We start from the raw sequence: 21,198 nt of genomic DNA, 5'->3' as shown, positions 1-21,198 counted from the left end.
AGAATCAGGTGAAAGCTCTGCGTCACCTCGAACAGTGCTCCTATGAATACAGTTGAAAAATACCAATATAATACATTACTGTACTTGGGATTTTGCATGCAATTTTCTCGAAAACCGTACAGTTATTTGATATGAAAGTCAGTCCATATACAGTGGGGGTCAAGGTGAGCAAGAATCAGGTGAAAGCTCTGCGTCACCTCGAACAGCGCTCCTATGAATACAGTTCAAAATTGCCTATATGCTACCGCTACATTACTGAACTTTGAGTGGAATTTTGAAAGCAATTTTCTCGAAAACCGTACAGTTATTTGATATGAAAGTCAGTCCATATACAGTGGGGGTCAAGGTGAGCAAGAATCAGGTGAAAGCTCTGCGTCACCTCGAACAGTGCTCCTATGAATACAGTTGAAAAATACCAATATAATACATTACTGTACTTGGGATTTTGCATGCAATTTTCTCGAAAACCGTACAGTTATTTGATATGAAAGTCAGTCCATATACAGTGGGGGTCAAGGTGAGCAAGAATCAGGTGAAAGCTCTGCGTCACCTCGAACAGCGCTCCTATGAATACAGTTGAAAAATACCAATATAATACATTACTGTACTTGGGATTTTGAAAGCAATTTTCTTGAAAACCGTACAGTTATTTGATATGAAAGTCAGTCCATATACAGTGGGGGTCAAGGTGAGCAAGAATCAGGCGAAAGCTCTGCGTCACCTCGAACAGCGCTCCTATGAATACAGTTGAAATATACCAATATAATACATTACTGTACTTGGGATTTTGCATGCAATTTTCTCGAAAACCGTACAGTTATTTGATATGAAAGTCAGTCCATATACAGTGGGGGTCAAGGTGAGCAAGAATCAGGTGAAAGCTCTGCGTCACCTCGAACAGTCCTCCTATGAATACACCTCAAAAATGTCACTTTGAGTAAAAAAGTGGAGTATACATTAATTCATTTTTGTTTTAAAAGATTGAGATGATAAATAAATTACACCTTTACAAAGCTGAGTATTTAGAGGCTTGACAGTATTTTTTTTTTATGAAAAATGCATTGCAATGGTGTATATTGAAGGATAACAACACTTCCGATGTGTTATTTAGGGCGACTGGCAGCCGTACCGTAATATGCGGTGTAAATGGGCAACGTAATTCTATGTGCGGCTAGCTTGACTGCGTCTTCGAAAATGAGGGCTCACTTGACCGCGGTCCACGGCGGGTGTTTTTTACCTTCCCTTCCACACGAACAGCCTTTAGCTAGCACTAACTTTTTTCAAACCGACATTATCCGGACATACATCTCATTAATGTGTCTTACCTGTGATTTAGAAAGGTAAAGAAATTTTGAACAGGTTGACTCTTTACGGTGGTCGTTTCTTCTGTAAGGGCTATCCGAGGGCACTCATGCTATTCCCCTCTTAGGCTCTTCACTTCTCCGGCTCCAGCGGCTAACGGTAGTTAGCTTTGTTATGCTAGCTGGCCATCGAGACGGAATATTTCGTAAACCCTTTTCGGCGAGTTCGCCTCAGAGCCTGGTAACGACGAGCATCCCCAGGCCGACAAACTGGATACCTCTAACAGTCCGCTGTTAAATGACGCCTATAAGTAATAATGTTTCAACACAGGAGGCTGCCTCCCTCCTCGCTGTCATACCCGTGGTGCAGTCGCTCCTCCCCGTTTGGAAAGCTACGGGTTTTTTCCACGTCTTTCAAAAAGCCCGCAGCGCGGCGCCCTCTGCTGTTCAAGGGAAGGACACACACCAGAGCACGGCCAGAACGAGTATCAGGCAATACTGAGAAAAAAACAAAACAAAACAACATAAACATATAAGAAGGGTTTATTTAATTTAATTTAATTTTTTATTTTATTTTATTTTATTTTAAATATAGCAGACCCGGTATAAACAGCGCTGGAAACATAGGACGTTAATCTGATGGCTGATGCTGAGCTGGTTGCATCAGCGTGTGCAGTGTGTGCAGGTCCCTTATAAGCTACCTCCAGTGACATGAGGACATTTTTTATTATTATTTTGGAATGATTCTTAGCTTTGTGCACAAAAAGATCAGGGACGATTCAGATATTTTTAAAGGGGGGTTGTGTGATGCACAGGAAATCAGAATATTTATCAGTAACTGGAATGAAAAGGGGCAAGAGCCTGATTTTTCATTTTATTTTATTTTTAAGTATACCTTTCTAGTACTTTTGAGAACCCCCCAATTGACTTCAGACCTGCCTTAATTCTCCACAGATTCACCACAGTGTTGGAGAGATTCCCACATGTAAAGAGTGGTCATTTGAGTTATTTCCCGTCTGACTATAAGCTCAAAACAATCTGGCCGTCCTCCTCTGACCTCTGACATCAAAGAAACATTTTCACCCACAGAACTGCACCATTTTTCTGTGAACCCTAAAGATGACTGTGTGGGAAAATCCCAGCAGATCAGCAGTTTCTGAAATACTCAGAACAACCCCTCTGGCACAAACAACCATGCCACTTTGAAAGTCCCTTAAATCACCTCTCCTCCCCATTCTGATACTGAGTTTGAACTTCAGCAGGTTGTTTTGATCATGTCTACATGGTTAAATGCATTAGGGTTACTGCCATGTTACTGGATGATCAGATGTTTGCATTAATGACCAGTTGAACAGGTACTCCTAATAAAATGATCTGTGAATGTATATTAAAACTCTATTTCAGTAAAGTAATTAAGGAACGCAGACTGTTCAATATCTCTGTAAATTCTACAGGTATTCTGTGTAGTATAATAATGTAAACCCTCTTTACAGCAAATAACTGCAGATTACACCGCATGGCTTTTTCATGATCTAAATATGGGGCTTTACTGTGTTTTTTGACTCTAAAGTGCCATATCGTGTTTAGTATAACTGCCCATTTGGCTCTCACGCAGCCATTGAGGCCAAATATGAATACATTTTAGCATCAACTGGAATCAAAGGTTACATTATGGCACACAAAGCTAACAAAAATCTAACAGCTGTCAAAGTTCAAGGAGGACAGGTGATGCCATCCCACACAGCCTCCTCACAAAGTTACTTACCTAAAGAAAGGCATCGAATTGCCAAGTCTTGACTTTATTTTCAGTAGATTTACATCAGTATTGTGCAACTGGATACTAGATATCTCTTGAGTAGATGCTGAAAACATCTGTTTGAAAATGAGCTCATGTGGCAGATGATTGACAGCTACAAGAGAAGATAATATGAGGTTAAAGGTCACAGTTTTGCTTGTTCCATTTTTAAAAAAACAGGTACAAACAGGAGAGAGAGACAAAAGCAAACGACCTTGTAGACTTGCCTGGTGAAGATGAGGTCATGTATGACTACAGAGCAGAGTTATTATAGTTAACGAAAACGAACGAAATAACGAAAACTGAAATTGAAAAAACATTGTCGTTAACTGAAATAAATAAAAACTATAATTAAAAGGAAAAAACGATAACTAATTAAAACTGAATTGTGAGTTTACAAAACTAACTAAAACTAACTGAAATTATCGATAAACTGACTTTCATTTACTTTTTTTGTTTTTTTTTTTAAGCCTTGTGGATTGATATGAAATCATTTTTTCCGCTCTCTGAGTTAAAGCTGGGAGCGCCACAGGACAACTGTGTGAGTGCGCATGTGCGTGCGCTCACCGCGCTGGTCCGCAAAGTAATGGCTGCGGTCTGCAGAGAAAGCGGCAGAGTCCCGTATGGAGGTTCTAAAAGCACAGATAGAATCGAAAGTCTTGTTGTGGATGATGAAAAATGTGCGGAACATTTCTCAGTCAGGAAAAACCAGCAACATCAAAGTCCACCTGAGAAGCGCAGCGGCTACAGAAACCGCTCTGATCCTACCAGGTAACCTGGCCTGCGCCTCTGAGAAACGGGACTACTTGTCGGGTCCACGCAGCCCAGAACGTTGTGACTAAACTGTTGCGTCCTTGTGCGTTTCCGGCTACTTTATCAGTGAGAGAATAACAATCAGGACTAATAATCAAAGCATCAATATAAGGACTCACAACTGTCAGCAAATTCCTGGTAGGAGACTGCTGAAACTGTCAGGATGGACGTGAAGGAATGAAGAAAGTGAAAAAAACAGGGACAAATATGTTTGCAGCCAAAAAACTGAGCACAAAGAGCGAGGACCAAAAAAGAAGCCCCAGCCTGCACTGCATATAAAACACCTGCACACGACCACAAGGTAATTAACACACAATCCATCTACACAAGCATAAATGTGGACATGAGGTCGGCCACTTCCGTAGGTTGTGTACAGAGGCCGCAAAGACCCTGCAAGTCTAATTAGCGAGCATCTAACCAAGCTAGCTCCAAAACAGAAGCAGCTTCAGGTGGTGAGAACATCAGGATGCAGCTGGATTTGAGCTTTGACTCCTTCAAAGAGTTTGTTTTTGTCAAACAGCACATGTAGGTGTTGTTAATCTGCTGCACTGATGCTGAACTTTATTGTGGAGTTTATTGTAGAATTTATTGAGTTTGGGAATTCATGTTTTTCTTTGTTTCTCCCTGTTGATGTTCATGTGTGTCCTTAATATTACACACATTTAGCATGTAGTGCTTCTGTCTTGTGAACAGTTGGTTGTTGAATATATTTCTTTAAACGGTATCTTTTGTCAAGTTTTCATTACACAATAGTCACTTTTGCGCCTTGAATCTTGCACCTGATTAGGTATGAAAATACTAAAACTAATACTGAAACTAACTGAAACTAAGCATGAAACCAAAAATAAAAACTAATAAAAATGAGAAAAACCCTCTCTGAAAACTAATTAAAACTAACTGAATTAGAGAAAAAAAAGTAAAAACTAAGTAAAACTAAACTATAATGTAAAATCCAAAACTATTATAACCCTGGTACAGAGCAAGTCAAGAACACGCTGCAGGCATAGGCGTAGGTGTACATGCCTCCTTTTCCAAACATAGAGACTGCACCACAAGATACAAGCAACCCCCACTAAACGTGAAAGACAGGAATTATTGCGTGCAGCTAAAAAAATAAAATAAACACAGTTGTGGCACAAATTTCTGGATCAATAAAAAAAACTTATTAAAGTTAAATTCAATTATTAAATTATCAAAGAGCTTATGTGCCAAAACGTGGGCTACCACTTCATCTGTTGAGCATGCTGGTGTTTCTGTCAGGAATTAGTGCCTGTAAGTCTGTAAATACAAACTGTGTTTACACCTAATTTTAATTCATTTATTTAAAGTAAATTATATAAGCTGTTAAAGTTTATTTACACATACTGAGATGTCTGTACTTTGTGCCCACATACTGAGGAGTTTACCCTACAAACAAGTCGTTAACCCAACACCCAAGCCTCATCTGCGCTGCCTGGCCTGACAGAAATCGTGCCGCCTGGAGCCTGGACACGCTCCCCACCATTCCCCCCTGCCAAGGATGAGGATTGCTGGGCCCACTCCCCACCAGCCCCTCGCCCCCCAGCCAGGGGCGTGCTGGGGTTAAAATTCAGCCCGGGAGCTTGGTTTGGAGAGGCCTTTTATCTGATTGTACAACAGACAAACCATGATTTTAAGACAAGAGAACCTTATTTGCAGGTGCAGACTGCACCTGTGGCCGCGAGAGCTGCAGTGGCAAGCCCTGCTGTGCTTAACTGGGAAAAAAAAAAAGAACGTCCGGCCGTTCGGGAGACCTCCAGAACCTCCCGATGGCCACCACGCCCCTGCCCTCAGCACGACGGCGAGGGTCACGGGATCAAGTCAGCCCGACCCTGGGTTAGTCCGTCAACATCAGGCTCCTGGCCTGCTCTGAGGGCCACCAAGACCAGGACCACACTGGCCCCTGCACCGAGCATGAGGGTCGCCATCTCTGTGCCAGGTCCCGACCTGCTTCTCAGCCCGAGTCCCACAACACCAGGCCCAAACCCATCCATGCTCCATCGTAAAAGGCAGCTAGGCCCCAGCCTGTCCTTGCATCCAGAATGATCAACGCCAGGCCTTCACCAGAGACTCCTCTGCCAGGGATCTCCCCAGAGACTGCTCCATCCGGGGCCTCGCGATAGACTGCTCTTCCCAATCCCCCCTGTGTTTTGTGTGCCAGCCCATCAAGTGACTATTTTGCCTGAGCTCCCTATATCTATGCTGGCTCTCCAAGAGACTTTTGCTCCATCTGGGGCCTCCCCAGAGACCGCTTCTGTGAGGACTAAGCCTGCTCCACCCGAATATCCTGAGCCTAAACAGCCCCATGGATTTAGTTTTGCCTGTTGGACTTTGTGTTTCATGGTGCAAACAGCCTCAATGAAAAGGTTCACTTTTTATTCAAAAGAGCCAACCTCCCAAGTCTGGATTAGGGTCTTTTGCCTGTACTTCATGACAAAAATAGCAGCAATTATAGATGATAAAATCAATGATAGTATAATGCCATAGAAATATTGAATGCTCTAAATGAAGAAACCATCATAATATGTGGAAAACACACTTTTACTGTGAAAAACTGTGTATTTTTTAAAATTATGGTATAGATAGATAGATATAGAATAGCATATATACAGGCTTCAAAAAAATTAAAGGAACAATCTGAAATCTCAGAGCTATACTGCTATGGACTGGGTAATATGTTATGAAAAGATAGGATGCCACATTGTTTGATGGAATTTTTTTAAAAACCTTTATTTTACCAGGTAAAATGTTTGAGAACCAGTTCTCATTTACAAACATGACCTGGCCGAGAGGCCCCAATACTTAAATTAAAATGATGATGATGCAGCAGCTGGAACATTTTGCCAAAATTTAATAGCAGCAACTCAAAATGGTACGTGCTTATATGCATACCTGACAACATCGGGGCTCCTGATGAGAGAATGAATGGTGTCCTGGGGGATCTCCTCACAGATCTGCTTGTTTGTTTGTTTGTTCTGATGTAGTTTGCACACATTTCAAATTTCACAGCATAGTCAAAGCATGTTTTCAGTGTCAAATACCAAAATTGAGCCACCAGAGGGCCTGGATGATGCAAGACATGAATGTAACTCTCAGCGATTTCATACGTGCAGTTTCGTTGTCTATGTTTTCATATGCACTGATAATAAAGGAATCTTAATTCTTAATAGAAACAGAAAATACAAATATATGAATAAATAAATGTTACAGTATGAATGTGATTCTTATGCAGCCCCTTCCATCTTATATTCCACCTTAAATAGTGAACTAGAGGAAACAGAAAGCTTTAAATAACAGTCCTGTTTATGAGTGGAATATCCAAATACGAGCCGTATTCTGCCATCAGTGCCTCACTGTCCACTTATATGTTGCTTCCAGACAATAACTGACATTTGTGGTGACAGTAACTCCACTGGGTAGCAGAAATATCCTGCAGGTGTGTACGCACAAAGAGCAACATCAGAGCAGGAAGTGGTTTTTCAGATGCAGCTTCCTGCAGCGCTGACAGGAAACCGATCTTAACAGTCAACAGCTTGCACACTCACAGGTAGCTGATAGCACAGATATCAGTTTAATAGTCACCAACTGTATAGGAATAGGTGATGCATTAATTAAATTTCATCACATTAAACATGTTGCCCATTATTATTTCACCATAGATTTCAATAAACGTGTAACGTGTGAAACCACATTTCTCACCCTCAGATGGCAGACCGAGTCTGACATACAGGTTTCCTCTGAGGTGAAGGTGGAGTCCAATCTCATTGTACATCCTGTATAATGACAATAAAGGCATTCTATTCTATTCTATTAATTTCCTAAAACACACATTTCTTTTGAGTTTTGCACAAATAAAGTGCTCTTTTTTCGATGAAATACTTAGGCAGAACAGGAAGAGAAGAGGATGGGAAGTATCAAATTAAAACACTGAACTTCTCAGTATCATTTTATGAGGAAGCAAAGAGCCCAAAGAGATGGGAGTAGTGCTGCAGCACTGCAACCACAGACAAGGCAGCAACGTCGCGTGTTGTTGATCAACGTTTTTTGCAAGACAGGAAATGAGAAGCAGACAGCTAGAACTAGAGAAGGTACAGAGTACTTGGTCTTCCTTTAGCACACGGAGCACTTTTTGAAGCGACTGTGAAGCAGGTGAATTCTCCTGTGAAGGTTTTTGATGCAACCTTAAAAAGAAAGACAACTTTAGTCACAACCCAGAAGTCCGAAATGGGCACTGAGGAGAAAGATTCAGAAGCTGCAGCTCAGCCAGCGTCGAAGGAGCAGGGATCACCAGAGAAGGAAGATGAGCCTCCACAAACATCTGAGACCAGTGACCCACTCAACACATACAAGTGGCATACTGGCTCTAAGGGAACCCTCAATGAGCAGAAAGACGAAGGAGAAGGCGTAGCAGCCTCCTCCACATCTACAATGGATAAAATTCAGAAGGCCTCCAGCAACAAATGGAGCAAGATGCAAAACTGGCGCAAGGCCTTGAGTGAGGACCCTGGAGAAAAGAATTCATCCAACGGGAAAAGCAGTGAGGGAGCCAAGGCTGAAAAAGCCTCCGGAGGTACGAGGAAGAACCCCTTCAGAAGGGCCCTGTCTGAGCCTCCTGGGTCTCTGTTTGCTGCCCGGTCCTCTTCCAGCGCTGCCAACTCAGCTCAGCCAGCCTCATCTTCATCTGCAGCCACTTCTGCTGCCGCAGAGGCTTCCTCCGGTGACCCCTCACAGAAAGGGGGTGGAGGGGCACTCTTTAAAAAGTACCTACGAACTGTGTCGCAGAAGCTCAAGAAGCCAAGGCTGCAGAGCCGGAGCAGCACGCCATTACTGCCAGGTAATACCACATCAACTGCAAGTACAGCGTACACACAAAGTACTGCATATGAAGTTCATTACTCAATTTCGGTTTAAAGATTATTCAAATATTATAATGTGAAGGGCCAGAAAATGTCATTTAAATAACCTTTCATATTTGTATGTATGTAGGAAAATTTAATAACGCACAGCAGTCGGTGTGTGTGTGTGTGTGTGTGTGATCTTTGTCACAAATGCATAAAGAGTATTTCAGCATCTGGTGCAGTATTACACAAATGCAGAAATAATTTAAGAGAGAGGCTGACACGTTAAACATATAACACACTATTAAAAAGCCCAAATAAAAGAATGGATCTCAGAGGAATTAAAAATGGCCAAAAATCACTAAATGATTTTTGCTCTTTCAAAAATAGCTTCAACATAATTTACCAGCAAATAGTTTAAACTAAAGATTATAAACATAATTTGAGTTGATCTTGAGCTGAAGGGCAGTATGATCACACATTGTGGGAAATCTACTGTATAAAGGCCTTTGACCTCAAGAGGTGTCTCACTGGAAATTTGTAGACATCACATTTGCATCCTAAGTACAAAAAATATCAGACAAAACAAAAGTCTGTGATTGTGGGGATATTTTCTAAACAAACACAGTATAGATGGAAGCTATTATTATTACTACTACTATTAGGACAAAGTAGGCATCATTTCTGTGAGGTAACAATGGAGCCATTTGGCAAGCTTCAAATCTAAGCCCGCCCCTTTCAAATCTGAATCAATCTCCAAATCTGAAGCGCTCTCTCATATTGCTGATACCTGCTTTCTGTAGATGACTCTCTCCTTCTGAAAAGCTTCTTCATCTTCTTCATCAGTACTTTCAGACTCTCACATGAATCCTTGCAGAGAAATGACCCAGAAATTAAAAGTAACTGAAGAGCTACAAACCAGCACCCACGCTTACCTAGACGTACTAACCAACTTCCCCAGCGGTGAGGATGAAGTGCACAGTTTGAGATGCACGGCTGAAAAATGTGCTGACATTTAACCTACTGTGCTGTTATGACCTGGAAGTTTGTGTCTTCCTTATATAACAGTGGCATGCAAATCCGGCCAGAGCCCTACACGCAGTGATGAAGATACAAAAATATTAAATCGAGACCCACATTTACACACATTACTTCTTTTTGCAGTCGCTAAATATATTAGAAAACAAAAACGAGTCCCCTCAGACTGTCTGACATCAGAAGCCTCAGTTCACCTCAGGACAGTTTCAATTAATTATACCAGAGTTCTCTACACACCCTTCAGCTCAGCTCACAGAAAGTGAAAGAAACATCTGCAGCACAGGGAGGAAGATCATGCAGCTGTGAGCCCAATAAAATATGGCAGCACAGAAAATAAATCAAATTTTATTATTAAAATTAACGAGGAAGAACTATCATTGTTTTCTATCAGGCATTACTTTGCTGCCATCTTCTGTTCTTCTGATCTTTTATGGACGTTTTAGTGATGCAGTGTTACCTTTATCTTCTCTTGCTGCTTCGAGAACAACTTATACCTCTTCATATTAAAATGCTGTAAACATGAAGACCACGTATAAACACAATGAAGGGTGCTGAGGGTTTAAAAAAAAAAACTAAGAAAAAAGTGGCACGTCACAGGATGTGCGCAGGTCTACGTGTCCTGTAATAAAAAGAGGGAGATAGCGTCAGTAGCCAAGGCAACACCACAAATGGGAGAGGCCAAACGCTGAGGGAGATAAGTGTCATTACCAAAAATCAAAAACAAACCAGCCCAGCATGCGCCTCCGGTTAGGCTGCTGCAGTATCACATAAACAATGTGCCGTCAGTTCTTCAAAGTGAGAGAAATCTGCACAGGCTTCAGATTGTATTTAGCAAGTGTCTACTATGTGTATATTGACCTTACACCAGCATGTAAATCATGTAGTGATGAATATCAAAGTGTGCTTGTTTGTGCGACGTTGGCTTGTGTGCAGGTTTGGATGAGATCGAGCCGACACCAGCTGGACCCTGTGAGCTCCCAAGACTACAATGGGCTCCGCCTCAGGAGGTCCCCTTATGGGACATTGGCAGCTGCACCCTGGAGGATGGGCAGATTCTCATTTCTCCAGAGGAAGAGGTGAACACAGATGACAGCATTTCACTTACAGTAGAAAGAGTTTCAACTTGTGCTGTCATAACCACGGAGAGTGAAAATGCCTGTTTTTGTGTGTCCTTCGTAGCCAACGATGTGGACTCGAAACCGTGTGAGCAGCTGCTTGTCGAACCTCAGCATGCAGAACCTCGTAGATATTGATGCAGGTCCGTACACACGTGTAAAGCAGGTTAAAATGCAGTGAAGAAAAATCATCACACACCCCCACCTTAACGGCTTCTGACATCAACACTGACTATTGCACTATTTCCGCAGAAGTCACAGAGGAAATAGCTAAATGTTTATTTGTGGCAGGCTCTGTCAGATTGCTTCCTCTGTGTTTTTTCTTTCCTCTAGGGAAGATAGCATCAAGACAGTGTTTTAGCAGTCCAATTAAAACTCGCAGAAAGACAGAGAGAGACAATATAGTCAGTAGTCAGTATCTTGCGTCCATTCAGTTGAGATATTTTGCTTAGAAGAGGCTGCGAGGCTGCAGTGTGGAAACGTCCGATCCTGCACTGACTGGCCGGGTGGCTCTGACTGCTCTGCTAATGACGAGAGAAGGGAAATGAGAAAGAGACAGAGACTGAAGTAACGGGACTCTTTCATACACCTCTGGACTAAATTATGGGATTTAGGCGCTGGATTGTTTGTGGTGGGGCTTTGGGTAAGCGAAGAGAAAAAATCTGACAACATTGTAATCTTACACATTCATATTGCTAATTATAGATAACAGATTGATAGAATGTATCTTTATCTGGTAACTAGAGGGTTAAAAATTCCCCACAAATCAGGTGAAATCCGGATGGGAATTTTTGATTTTGGTATCTGTAAAGCTAAAATAAATTAAACGTTATTTAGTGATATACGTGCAATTATTGAACTTTACTCAGAAAGCGCTCGCTATCAGATTACAGCTATAAACCACATCCTGCACAGCCTCATCTTAACATATTTGGCAATATTAAAACATGGTTTTTGAGTCTTTCTTCAGTGGAAGTTCAGAAATGAGTGCCGCCGTTTGTGTTAGTGACAAAACTGAATTTTGCTTGAGAAATCTTCGGAGAAGCGTGTGTGCATAACAACTGATTTTACTGCTTTTTTTTTTTTTCCATATCAGAAAAAGCACAGGTTAGTTAACCCTAGGTGTTCTCCTATGACCTGGAACTGATTCACCTGAATGGCATGTAGTTAGCATTAATTTTATCAATTACACCTGTGCTATTCCTCCTTCACCATCTGTTGTAAAAGTAGTCTGTCAGACACTTGGTTTGATGCCAGAAACAGCTAACTCATAAAAAGGAAGAAAGATGTAGCAGTCCTGACCACAAGCGTTAAATGGAAGAAAATGAGTACTGCCTATAATTTCCTTTAGTTAAGCTAACTCATGCTGCCAGCACTAGCAAAAAACACTCAATTTCATTTTCATCCCAATCCCTAGAATGTAGCCCCGACCACGTGGGCCAGTCTGGTGTAGGTCCTCGACCAAAGGCTCAAGATGGCGGTGTGAGGGTGAGTCCAATATGCACCAGAGATAATCTTTGTGCTAGTTCTCCATTTCCTGTTTATATAATGCATAATTGCCCGCATGCACTGCGTTTACATTCTTCGCCCGTAGGCCATGATCAAGCGACGTCTCGAGAATAAGGGCAAGAAGAATGGCAACACCCAACCAAGTGCATCTGGACTCATCAGATCCAAGTAAACTATGCTGCTGTGTTTTTTAGGGCAAATACAGTGCAGTCCACGTCCACCTGTGGTCTAAAGTAGTTTTTCTTACTGTCAAAATTTAATGCTGAAAACTCGTCCTGAGAAAATCTGCTTATAATCCATCCATCCGCCTTCTTAACCACTCAAACCAACCAATTTCATAGTGAACCTCAGCAAAGAGTAACCAAAAAGCAGAAAGCTGAAACCTTTGGGGCAATCACTCTCTGCAAGGTTACCATGGTGGTAATGTAAAGTTTTTCACTGTCAACACAGTGTTCCAGGGGTAAAACGATGCATCGGGTAGTGAAAATGTAAATTGTGAGAACCTTTGACAAATCACCATTTTTGACTGAATTTTTCTACTGTGTTTAATTTTAAGGGTCTATAGTTCTCGGGAGTCTGTGTCAATTCCAGTCAGTCCAGTGGGGACACTAGATCTGAGTGCAGACACCAGCACTGTCATCAGGCCGGTCCACAGCTCCATTTTGGGGGAGAAGTACTGCTTTGAGGTAGACTTTGGCTTGTGCGTTAAAGTGCACTCATAGAGGTTCCTAAAGGAGTACCAAAGAGTAACGTTCCAGTAACACTGACGCAGTCCTGTTGGTTTCAATGTTCTACAGGTGATAAACTCTGAGAACACACACTGCTTCGGATGCACCTCAGCCGCTGAGCGTGACCGCTGGATTGAAGATCTGAGGCGAGCTGCCCAACCCAACAAGGTGAGCCTTCGGCCACTTCTTCCACTTCTCATGCAACATTCAAATGTTAATAAAAACATTTAATGTGTTCACAGGACAACATCGAGCGCACAGAGAACTCTCTGAGTCTGTGGGTAAATGAAGCTAAGGATCTGCCACCCAAAAAATGTTATTACTGTGAGGTACACCTGGACGGGACCCTGTTCGCCCGCACCACCAGCAGAGCTGTCGGCAAGCAGCCGAACCGCTCCAGCCTGGCAGGAGATGGCTCTACTGGGTCTTCGGGAGGCCTGGGGGCCAATGGAGGTGCAGCTGGAGGGTGTCAACTCTTCTGGGGTGAATTCTTTGAGCTTGACAACCTACCCTGTATCTCCCAAATCAGCCTCCACCTCTTCCGCGAAGAAGACCCCAAGAAAAAGCGTCATTCTCGAGACGACTCCACCCTACACCCACTGGGCAGTGTGACCATACCTTTAGCTGACATTCGAGGGAGGACCTATCAGGAGAAGTGGTACCCCATCACTCCGTACAAGGCATCAGGCTCAGCAGGGAACAAAGAACCTCTGGGGCCACAGGCTTCACTCCGCATTAAGGCCCGTTTCCAGAACTTGCAAGTTTTGCCGATGGAGAAATACAAAGAGTTTGCCGAGTACGTGACTGTGGATTATGTAGAAATGTGCAGAAACTTGGAACCACTTCTGAATGTGAAGGAGAAGGAGGAGCTGGCAGGAGCGTTGGTCCATGTGCTCCAGAGCATTGGCAAAGCCAAGGTGGAGAATGAGTATAAGTTTAAATGCATACACAAAACAGATCCTTTGTTTTCCTACAACCTGATTTAAAAATACAATAAAAAGAGCAATCAGAAGTGTGTTTCTAATAGAATCTCTTTTTCTTAGGAATTCCTCATTGACTTGGGAAGCGCTGAGGTGGAACGTCTTGGAGAAAAAGAAGCAATGATCTTCAGAGAGAACACACTGGCCACTAAAGCCATAGATGAATATATGAAGCTAGTTGGTCAGAAGTACCTAATCGACACACTAGGTAGGGCAGTTCAGTGGTGAAGGTGGCTTCCTGTATCAGATTTTTCTGGGTTTCCCTGAGCTTTATGGTTTCTTTTCAATGCAGGAGACTTTATAAACCTTCTTTACTCTTCGACGGAGAACTGTGAAGTTGACCCTCGTAAATGCCCTGCAGCTGAACTGTCAGGCAACCAGAAGCACTTGAGGGAAACCTGTGAGAAGGTGGTGCAGAGGATAATTGAGGTCTATGGGTGAGAGAAAACAGCTCACTGTACGGCAAATAATTTGGGCATCTCTCACATTCAGAGAGCTGATGTTTGACATGTTTCTTTCCATTAGGCCCTTTCCTGAAGAGCTAAACAAGATCTTCTCCAGCTGGGTGGAGCTGTGCGAAGACCAGGGCAAACCAGAGATTGGCCATCGTCTCATCTCGGCTTCCCTCTTCCTTCGATTCTTATGTCCTGCCATCCTCAGTCCTTCCCTTTTTGGTCTCATGCAACCTTACCCAGAGCAAAACACCCTGCGTACCCTGACGTTAACGGCCAAAGTCATCCAGAATCTGGCCAACTTCACCTTGTTAGTGGTTTATGTCACATTTGTGCATGTACCTGATCAGATCTCTTTTTTGACATCCTGAAAGACATAATCTGTGAACATGAATAAAAATACATGCTTATATACTTGAAATGTCTAAATTAAATGAAATTTGTTGCTCTGACTTAGGTTTGGGGAAAAGGAGGAGTACATGCTCTTTATGAATGAATTCCTGGAGCAGCACTGGGATGGGATGAGAGGCTTTCTTCAAACAGTGTCAAATGCAGACACTGAGATCACAATGACTTCCTTCGACGGCTATGTGGATTTGCCTCTGCGCTTGGCTGTGCTCCATGGACTGCTGGTGGACATCATCTACCAGAAGGACCAGGTAGGAAGGCAAACACATGAGTCCAGTTTGGTAGTTAGTTTTACAGGTTGTGTAACTCTTGCAGTCCATGTTAGCCTGTGTATGTTTTGGGCTAGCAGCCTGTGCAGTAGACTGTATAAATCTCACACACACACAGGTTTGACTGCACCTTCTGACTGTTCTGGCTCCATTGTTGATGCCCAGTGACAGTCTGGAGCTGCTTGTGCATAAACGGCTAGTTTGTGTTGTGCAACCACAATGAAAGACAGTGCATTAGCAGCCATCAGAGATAGTTATAGAGTTTATTTGAAGATAACCTCAGTTCCCAAAGCTATACGACCATCCTACAGTCACGTATGGAGAAATGTACCCACGCACTAATTTTAACCTCTAAGGTCAGCTGACACGATGGAGGCTAAATAGGAGTGATTCCTGCTGGCTGCAGCCTGCAGGTGAGCTGTGGAGGTACTGCAGACGAAGTCACAAGAATTACATAAATAGATTTAATAATGTGTTATTTTTGTATATTTGGTCCTGTTTTTAAATCCTGAATTCATCTAAAGTCTCTACAGTAGAGATAAAGTACAAAAATGGACCAGCGGCTGTCAGGTGTCCTCAATAAAACAGTGAATCGACCTCAACAGGCAAAAGATCAAAATTAATCAGAGAAAAAAAACAGAAGGAAATCTTTGTCTTATTCTTGTGATCAGAGTTGTGATTAAAGGTCCGCTGCGGCCCACCCAGCAGAACTATCTTTACCGCATTTTTACCTTTGGGAATCCAGATGTACAGCTTTTAAGAATTTAAACTTAAATCTACCCCTCTATTCCATATAACAGGCCAGACGTGAACTGAACCCTAATCCTAGCACTGAACAGGTCACTGGTGGGTCTTAAGGGGTTAAAGACCTGACAGTAAATATGTGATATGCACGTGGATATTGTTTAGACCTAGATCTAGTTTTTGTCTCAAGTTTACCAGAATTATTAATGAATCCATTCTCTGTATAAAGATGCTGATCCCATGTTTAGCGTATACTAAATGAACAGTAACTTGCAGCTCGTTTCTCCCTCAGGAAACAATTGACAAGCTGCACCCTCTGCCTTCAATCCTGAACCAAATAACAGACTCACTGGGCCCCGATGCCCCTCGGATCGTTATTAACAGGTACACTGAAGGTCTCTATCTTGCCTGATTCGTCCATCATATTAATACTGTTGCATGTTACTGAAGCAGTGTCTTTCCTGCAGTCAAACAGGACAAGCCAAGCCACTGTATATTCCTCCTAAGGACTTGGGAAAGTACAGCCCTCTCCAGTCATCTTTCCAGCAGCTTCCTCAGGACTCCAAAAGCCCACGAGACAGGTATGATCCAAAACCAAGAATGAGGTTGAGAAAGAAGTTCAGAGCCTGACCTGCTTTGCATCTCAGCAGTAGCTGAGTACTGCATGAAGTTGGTGTAAATGTCAAAAAGGTTCAAAAAGTCACAGTGGCGGACAGACACAGCCCCTCCCAATGTCAGGTGTGGAGGGAGGGCTTTCTGAAGCTATTCAGTTACCTGACAAATTCACTTTGATTCAGATGCATTTTATTTAAATAGCACCAGTTTACAAAAACAGTTATTTTAAGGTGTTTTATATCGTAAAGACCCTGCAATATTAAAGAGTGAACCCCAACAATCAGATGAGCAGCACTTGGTGATGGTGGGTAGGAAGAACTCCCTTTTAACAGGAAGAGACCCCCAGCTGAACCCTCAGAGAGGGGCAACCATCTGCCATGACCGACTGATGAGTGAGGGGAAAGAGAGGAGAGAAAAGGACATGCAGTGGTGTCCCAGCAGCCTGAGTGTGTAGCAGTATAACTAACGGATGGTTCAGGGTTACCTGATTCAGGTCTATCCAAAGGAAAGGAAATCATAATGTAGAGAAGAAGTCTGCCTGCTCAATCCAAACTGGGAGCTGGTTCCACAGGAGAGAGGCCTGATATCTGAAACCTCTGCCTCCAAATTAATCTTTCATCCTAAAGTAGAAATATTGAAATATTTAGAAAATCTTTCACAACATATGTGAAGACCTGTCATTCCTACACATGTTAATGTAAGAAGTCATGTTGTTCAGGAGAGTACTGTACTGAATTTAGGACGTATAGCATCCTTCATCTGTGTAACTGAAACACGGGATGATGGATTCTGGGATTAGAATTTCATTAAATAATTAATACACTAATATCTTTATTCAGCGCGGATGTCAGGAGTCAAAGGAGGAAACCGATCGCTAGAACTCAGAGTGCGCCGCACAGACGTCCCGGACAAGTAAAGATGAAGAGGCAGACGAGCTCCGAGGCTCTGCCAACGTCTGACCACGAACAGGAGGCGGAGCCTAACCAGCCACTTATCTCACCACCAAATACTGTGAGTGTAAACAGGAACTGTGGGTCTCCTCTTATAGCATCCGAGCTCAGCAGCTCGTGTTCCCACGATACTTCAGGAGACTGTAGATCGAAACCTTTAAAGATCAATCAGGCATTATTAATGACCAAGCACGACCTCATCATTTTTCATACAGGAATACTTCATAATGAATCTATTTGTGTTTGCCATGTACTTAAAAATTTAAGGCATGTTTGAGTGAATTATATATTAAAGTGTGCTATTTTTACTTTAACACCAAAATATAGATGAACTGATAACCCGGTAACACTTTAATCAACAACAAACTGCATTAATCACAGCCACTTATCTCTGTTCAAACTAAATCTAATTGTTTGCATTTGTGTAATATTTTAAATATTTCCTGCAGAAACACTCAAAAATATTTACTCATATTTCTGAAAACTTACTGTGCAGTGTGTAAGTACACAGATATCACGATTAGGTTTCACTGAGAGGAATAATGTAGGGAGTTCCTCGTCTTGTTTTCTCAGGGTGTTTCTGTGAAGCGCCCACCTGCACCGGTTCCCTGGATTAAACCAGGGGACCCCAACCCACCAGGCAACCACACCAGGCAGCCAAGTGAGCTGAAGGCTGAGGATGAGCAGTTGAGCTTACTGGATAAGGTATGTCAAACCTGCTACCTACTACAGTGATAGTGTAAAGTGCACGATTTCAATGCCACGGTTTATATAACGTCCACTTGTATTTCCCAGCATGCTCAGGAGCTGTCGGAGCTCCGCCTGGGTATAGAGCAGGTGACGGAGCGGGAGCTGGACATGGCAAAGCGCCTCGAGGACTTCATCATTCAAAGCCAGGACCAGAATATAATGCTGATGGCTGAGGTCAATGAGCTCAGGAATCAGCTGGCTGTGCGTGAGGAGCAGCTCGCTAGTGCCACCTTCAGGTAAGACTGTGCATAAACACGTGACAATAAATACAGGGTGTGATTACTAATTTTCTGAGAACAATTAAAATCCTTACCCAGTTTATATTTGGCTGATCTCGTGTTTAAGATCATCTTCTCCTCCATCTCTGGACTGCTTTCAGAGCAGCTGCTACTTTCAGATCCCTCAGTTAAAGTCCTGTTAGGTCAGCCTGTGCCTCTGCAATGGGATCTCCTCCTGTGTGCCAAAATGCAAATTCTTTACCTTGATTTTCATTTAGGGAAGCAGAACAGGGAGACAAATGTGACAAGTGGTCCAGCTGGCAATTAAAGATTAAGTTTGTGTGTCCAAAAAATTTTCCACAGCACATCTCATACTCTGAACAGCACGGGATGGAAAGCACTGCAGTCCTCCTTATACGCTCCTTATAGGTTACACTTGCTCCAGAGCAATGGCACCAAGGTATCATCCTGTCTACCTGAAAGTACTGTAACTACATTTCAGGAAGCTGTTTTTTGTGCCAACACGATGGAGAGCATCTACCTAAATTTTAGCCCCACAATAAACTGAAAAACAGATGCGCTCCTGCCACACTTCCTCTGAGCTGGGAAACTGGCTCTTACTCTGAAAATAGCTGAAAGCCACTCAGTTGCGGTTGGAGAGTCAGCAGCAATTACTGTCCACGTATAATTCAGGTCAGTTTGAAAGAGAAGCTGATGTTTGCTCTCATTTCTTTCCTTCTTTCTTTTTTAAATCGACCTGTTCTCAGAAGGTTTTAATCACATCTCATGTATCCTGTTTCTAAAGTCCGCATTTTTTTAAACTTATATTCAATCTGCAAACTCAGTGTTTCTCACTTAGCAGCGTGTCTTCTTATCTGCGTCTGTTGCAGGCTGGGTGTGATTGAAGAGGAAAGGGAGGAAGATGAGAGGAAGCTGAGTGTTGCCATTGCAGCAGCCGAGAGAGTGAACGTGCTGGTAAGAAAGACGAAGGAGCGCTTGTAAACAGATCACTCCACAGTGCACATTTTATTCAATTTATCAGATAGAGCAGTGTAGGCTGGTGCCCCCTGGTGGGCTGCAAAGGTACTGCAGGTGACCTGCATCTGCCTTCATTTGATCCAGGAAGTATCCTGTCACAAAGGAGGAGTTAGATTTTAGGGTTTCAGTGATAATATAAAACAGTCAAGTTAGTTGAAGTAGCAACACTTATTTCTTTTATTGATATGAATTTAATGCTTTAATTTTCTGTTCTGTTATAACTGAGTTATAACAGAACGGTTTTACCTTGTGCTAACTCAGACTTTGATAGCGCTGCAGTGCAGACCTGCATCACTGGATTTAGATTAGACAAATTTACTTACTATATTTACTACGCGTCATATTGTCTTAGATGAATACGTGATTTCATTTTACTCCTGTGACTGTAACTAACTTGTGAGAATTATAACTGTAAGATATTTATAACACAGTCACCTCTCTTTGCAAGCCCATTACATCATGTTTTATGTTTAAATATGACCCAGAGAAGATCTTTATCTATCAGCTGTGATCTGTAAGGTGCACTACTTCATCAGGGAAAAAAAAAAAATTGTTTGCCTGCTTAAGTGAAACACACATGAGCAGAATACAGCCAGAGCTGACCCAGAGCATCTCAGTCCAGCCCCCGAAGTCCTTAAAGGAAAACTAAACAAAAAGGCAAGAATGGGAATTAATCTCTGAATAAGTGTTAATAGGTCTGTTCTTCTATTTAACAATACAGGGCACTACACTGTTCCCTTGACAAAGTGCAACACCTTACAGATCCCAGGTGTCCCCATGTAGTAGAAGCAGTATGTGTTACCTTACTTACCTGCTATCTGTGATCATTTCATTAACAAGAATGTATTTTATACTTAAATTAATCCCTCAAATATTTAATACGGTGCTGATGATTTTCCTTTGAGGGAAGGCCAAAACCTCATGTAGGAAAAACCGTGGAACCCTGATCTGATAGCCAAGCAGCCTCTGTGCTCCATATTTCACTCCCATTGTTCCCAGTCATTCCCATTGTTCCAAGTAGGCTAAAAGAATCACAGTTTCATCTGCTATAGACTCACAAAAGACTCAACATTTAAGAGCAATTCAATTTAATGCTGATTTGGTTTCATATGAAATTATTTAAGTGTCTTTGACGCCCTAAACAAGAATGTATCTGTTCTTGTCATTGTTCTTCCCTTTAAGTTATTGGATATTTACACTTCATTGACAGTGGCTGAGATGATTTCAGTGTATTAACTGCACTTTTTTAATGTGCTCACACAGGAGGAGCAGTTTGCAGGTCTGCTGAGTGACCTTCAGCAGCTCAGCGAGGCCTACAGCAACAGCCAGAACAACACACAGCATCCCGAAAAGCCGCTCAACACCAACTGATGCCTGACACCAACTGACGCTTTGGCTTTCACGTTTTTTTTGCATACATACACAGCCTGAAGTCACAATCATGGTTTCCTGAATGGATCGTTTATCTTGTAAACATATAAAAATTAACCCCAGTCGAGGGGAATGTGAAGCCTGTAGGATTTGTCTGCATTTCAGCTTTCACTTTATCTCAGCTTATAAACCTTTGTCATAAATAATAAATAAAAAAATTAAAAAATGCTGTTTAAAGTGTTTCTGGT

General features: G+C 42.3%; 2 protein-coding genes across 4 annotated transcripts in view; one reads left to right on the top strand and one right to left on the bottom strand.

Annotated features, from left to right (window-relative positions):
- The window catches only part of si:dkey-237i9.1 (SEC14-like protein 1), a 50,280-nt gene extending 48,558 nt beyond the window's left edge, over nt 1-1,722 (bottom strand). For 2 of the 3 annotated variants that reach the window (XM_030747513.1, XM_030747683.1), the window contains exon 1: nt 1,326-1,722. The gene's annotated coding sequence lies outside the window, so the exon portion shown is untranslated. The remainder of the gene's footprint in view (nt 1-1,325) is intronic. The other variant, XM_030747599.1, reaches the window with a different exon arrangement.
- Nucleotides 1,723-8,005: 6,283 nt separating this feature from the next.
- rasal3 (RAS protein activator like 3) lies at nt 8,006-21,198 on the top strand. Its single transcript, XM_030747390.1, has 19 exons — nt 8,006-8,761; nt 10,737-10,879; nt 10,983-11,061; nt 12,336-12,406; nt 12,513-12,595; nt 12,984-13,113; nt 13,225-13,323; nt 13,398-14,072; nt 14,199-14,343; nt 14,428-14,572; nt 14,661-14,897; nt 15,045-15,246; nt 16,301-16,392; nt 16,476-16,589; nt 17,463-17,634; nt 18,147-18,278; nt 18,369-18,559; nt 19,432-19,516; nt 20,843-21,198. The coding sequence occupies exons 1-19, from the start codon at nt 8,152-8,154 to the stop codon at nt 20,948-20,950; spliced, it is 3,513 nt and encodes a 1,170-aa protein (XP_030603250.1). The 5' UTR covers nt 8,006-8,151; the 3' UTR covers nt 20,951-21,198.

This window comes from Archocentrus centrarchus, chromosome 1 (assembly GCF_007364275.1).
Source record: "Archocentrus centrarchus isolate MPI-CPG fArcCen1 chromosome 1, fArcCen1, whole genome shotgun sequence".
In the NCBI taxonomy this organism is placed as follows: domain Eukaryota; kingdom Metazoa; phylum Chordata; class Actinopteri; order Cichliformes; family Cichlidae; genus Archocentrus; species Archocentrus centrarchus.
Note: the sequence above shows the minus strand (reverse complement) of the source record. Positions and strands in the feature narration are given on the sequence as shown.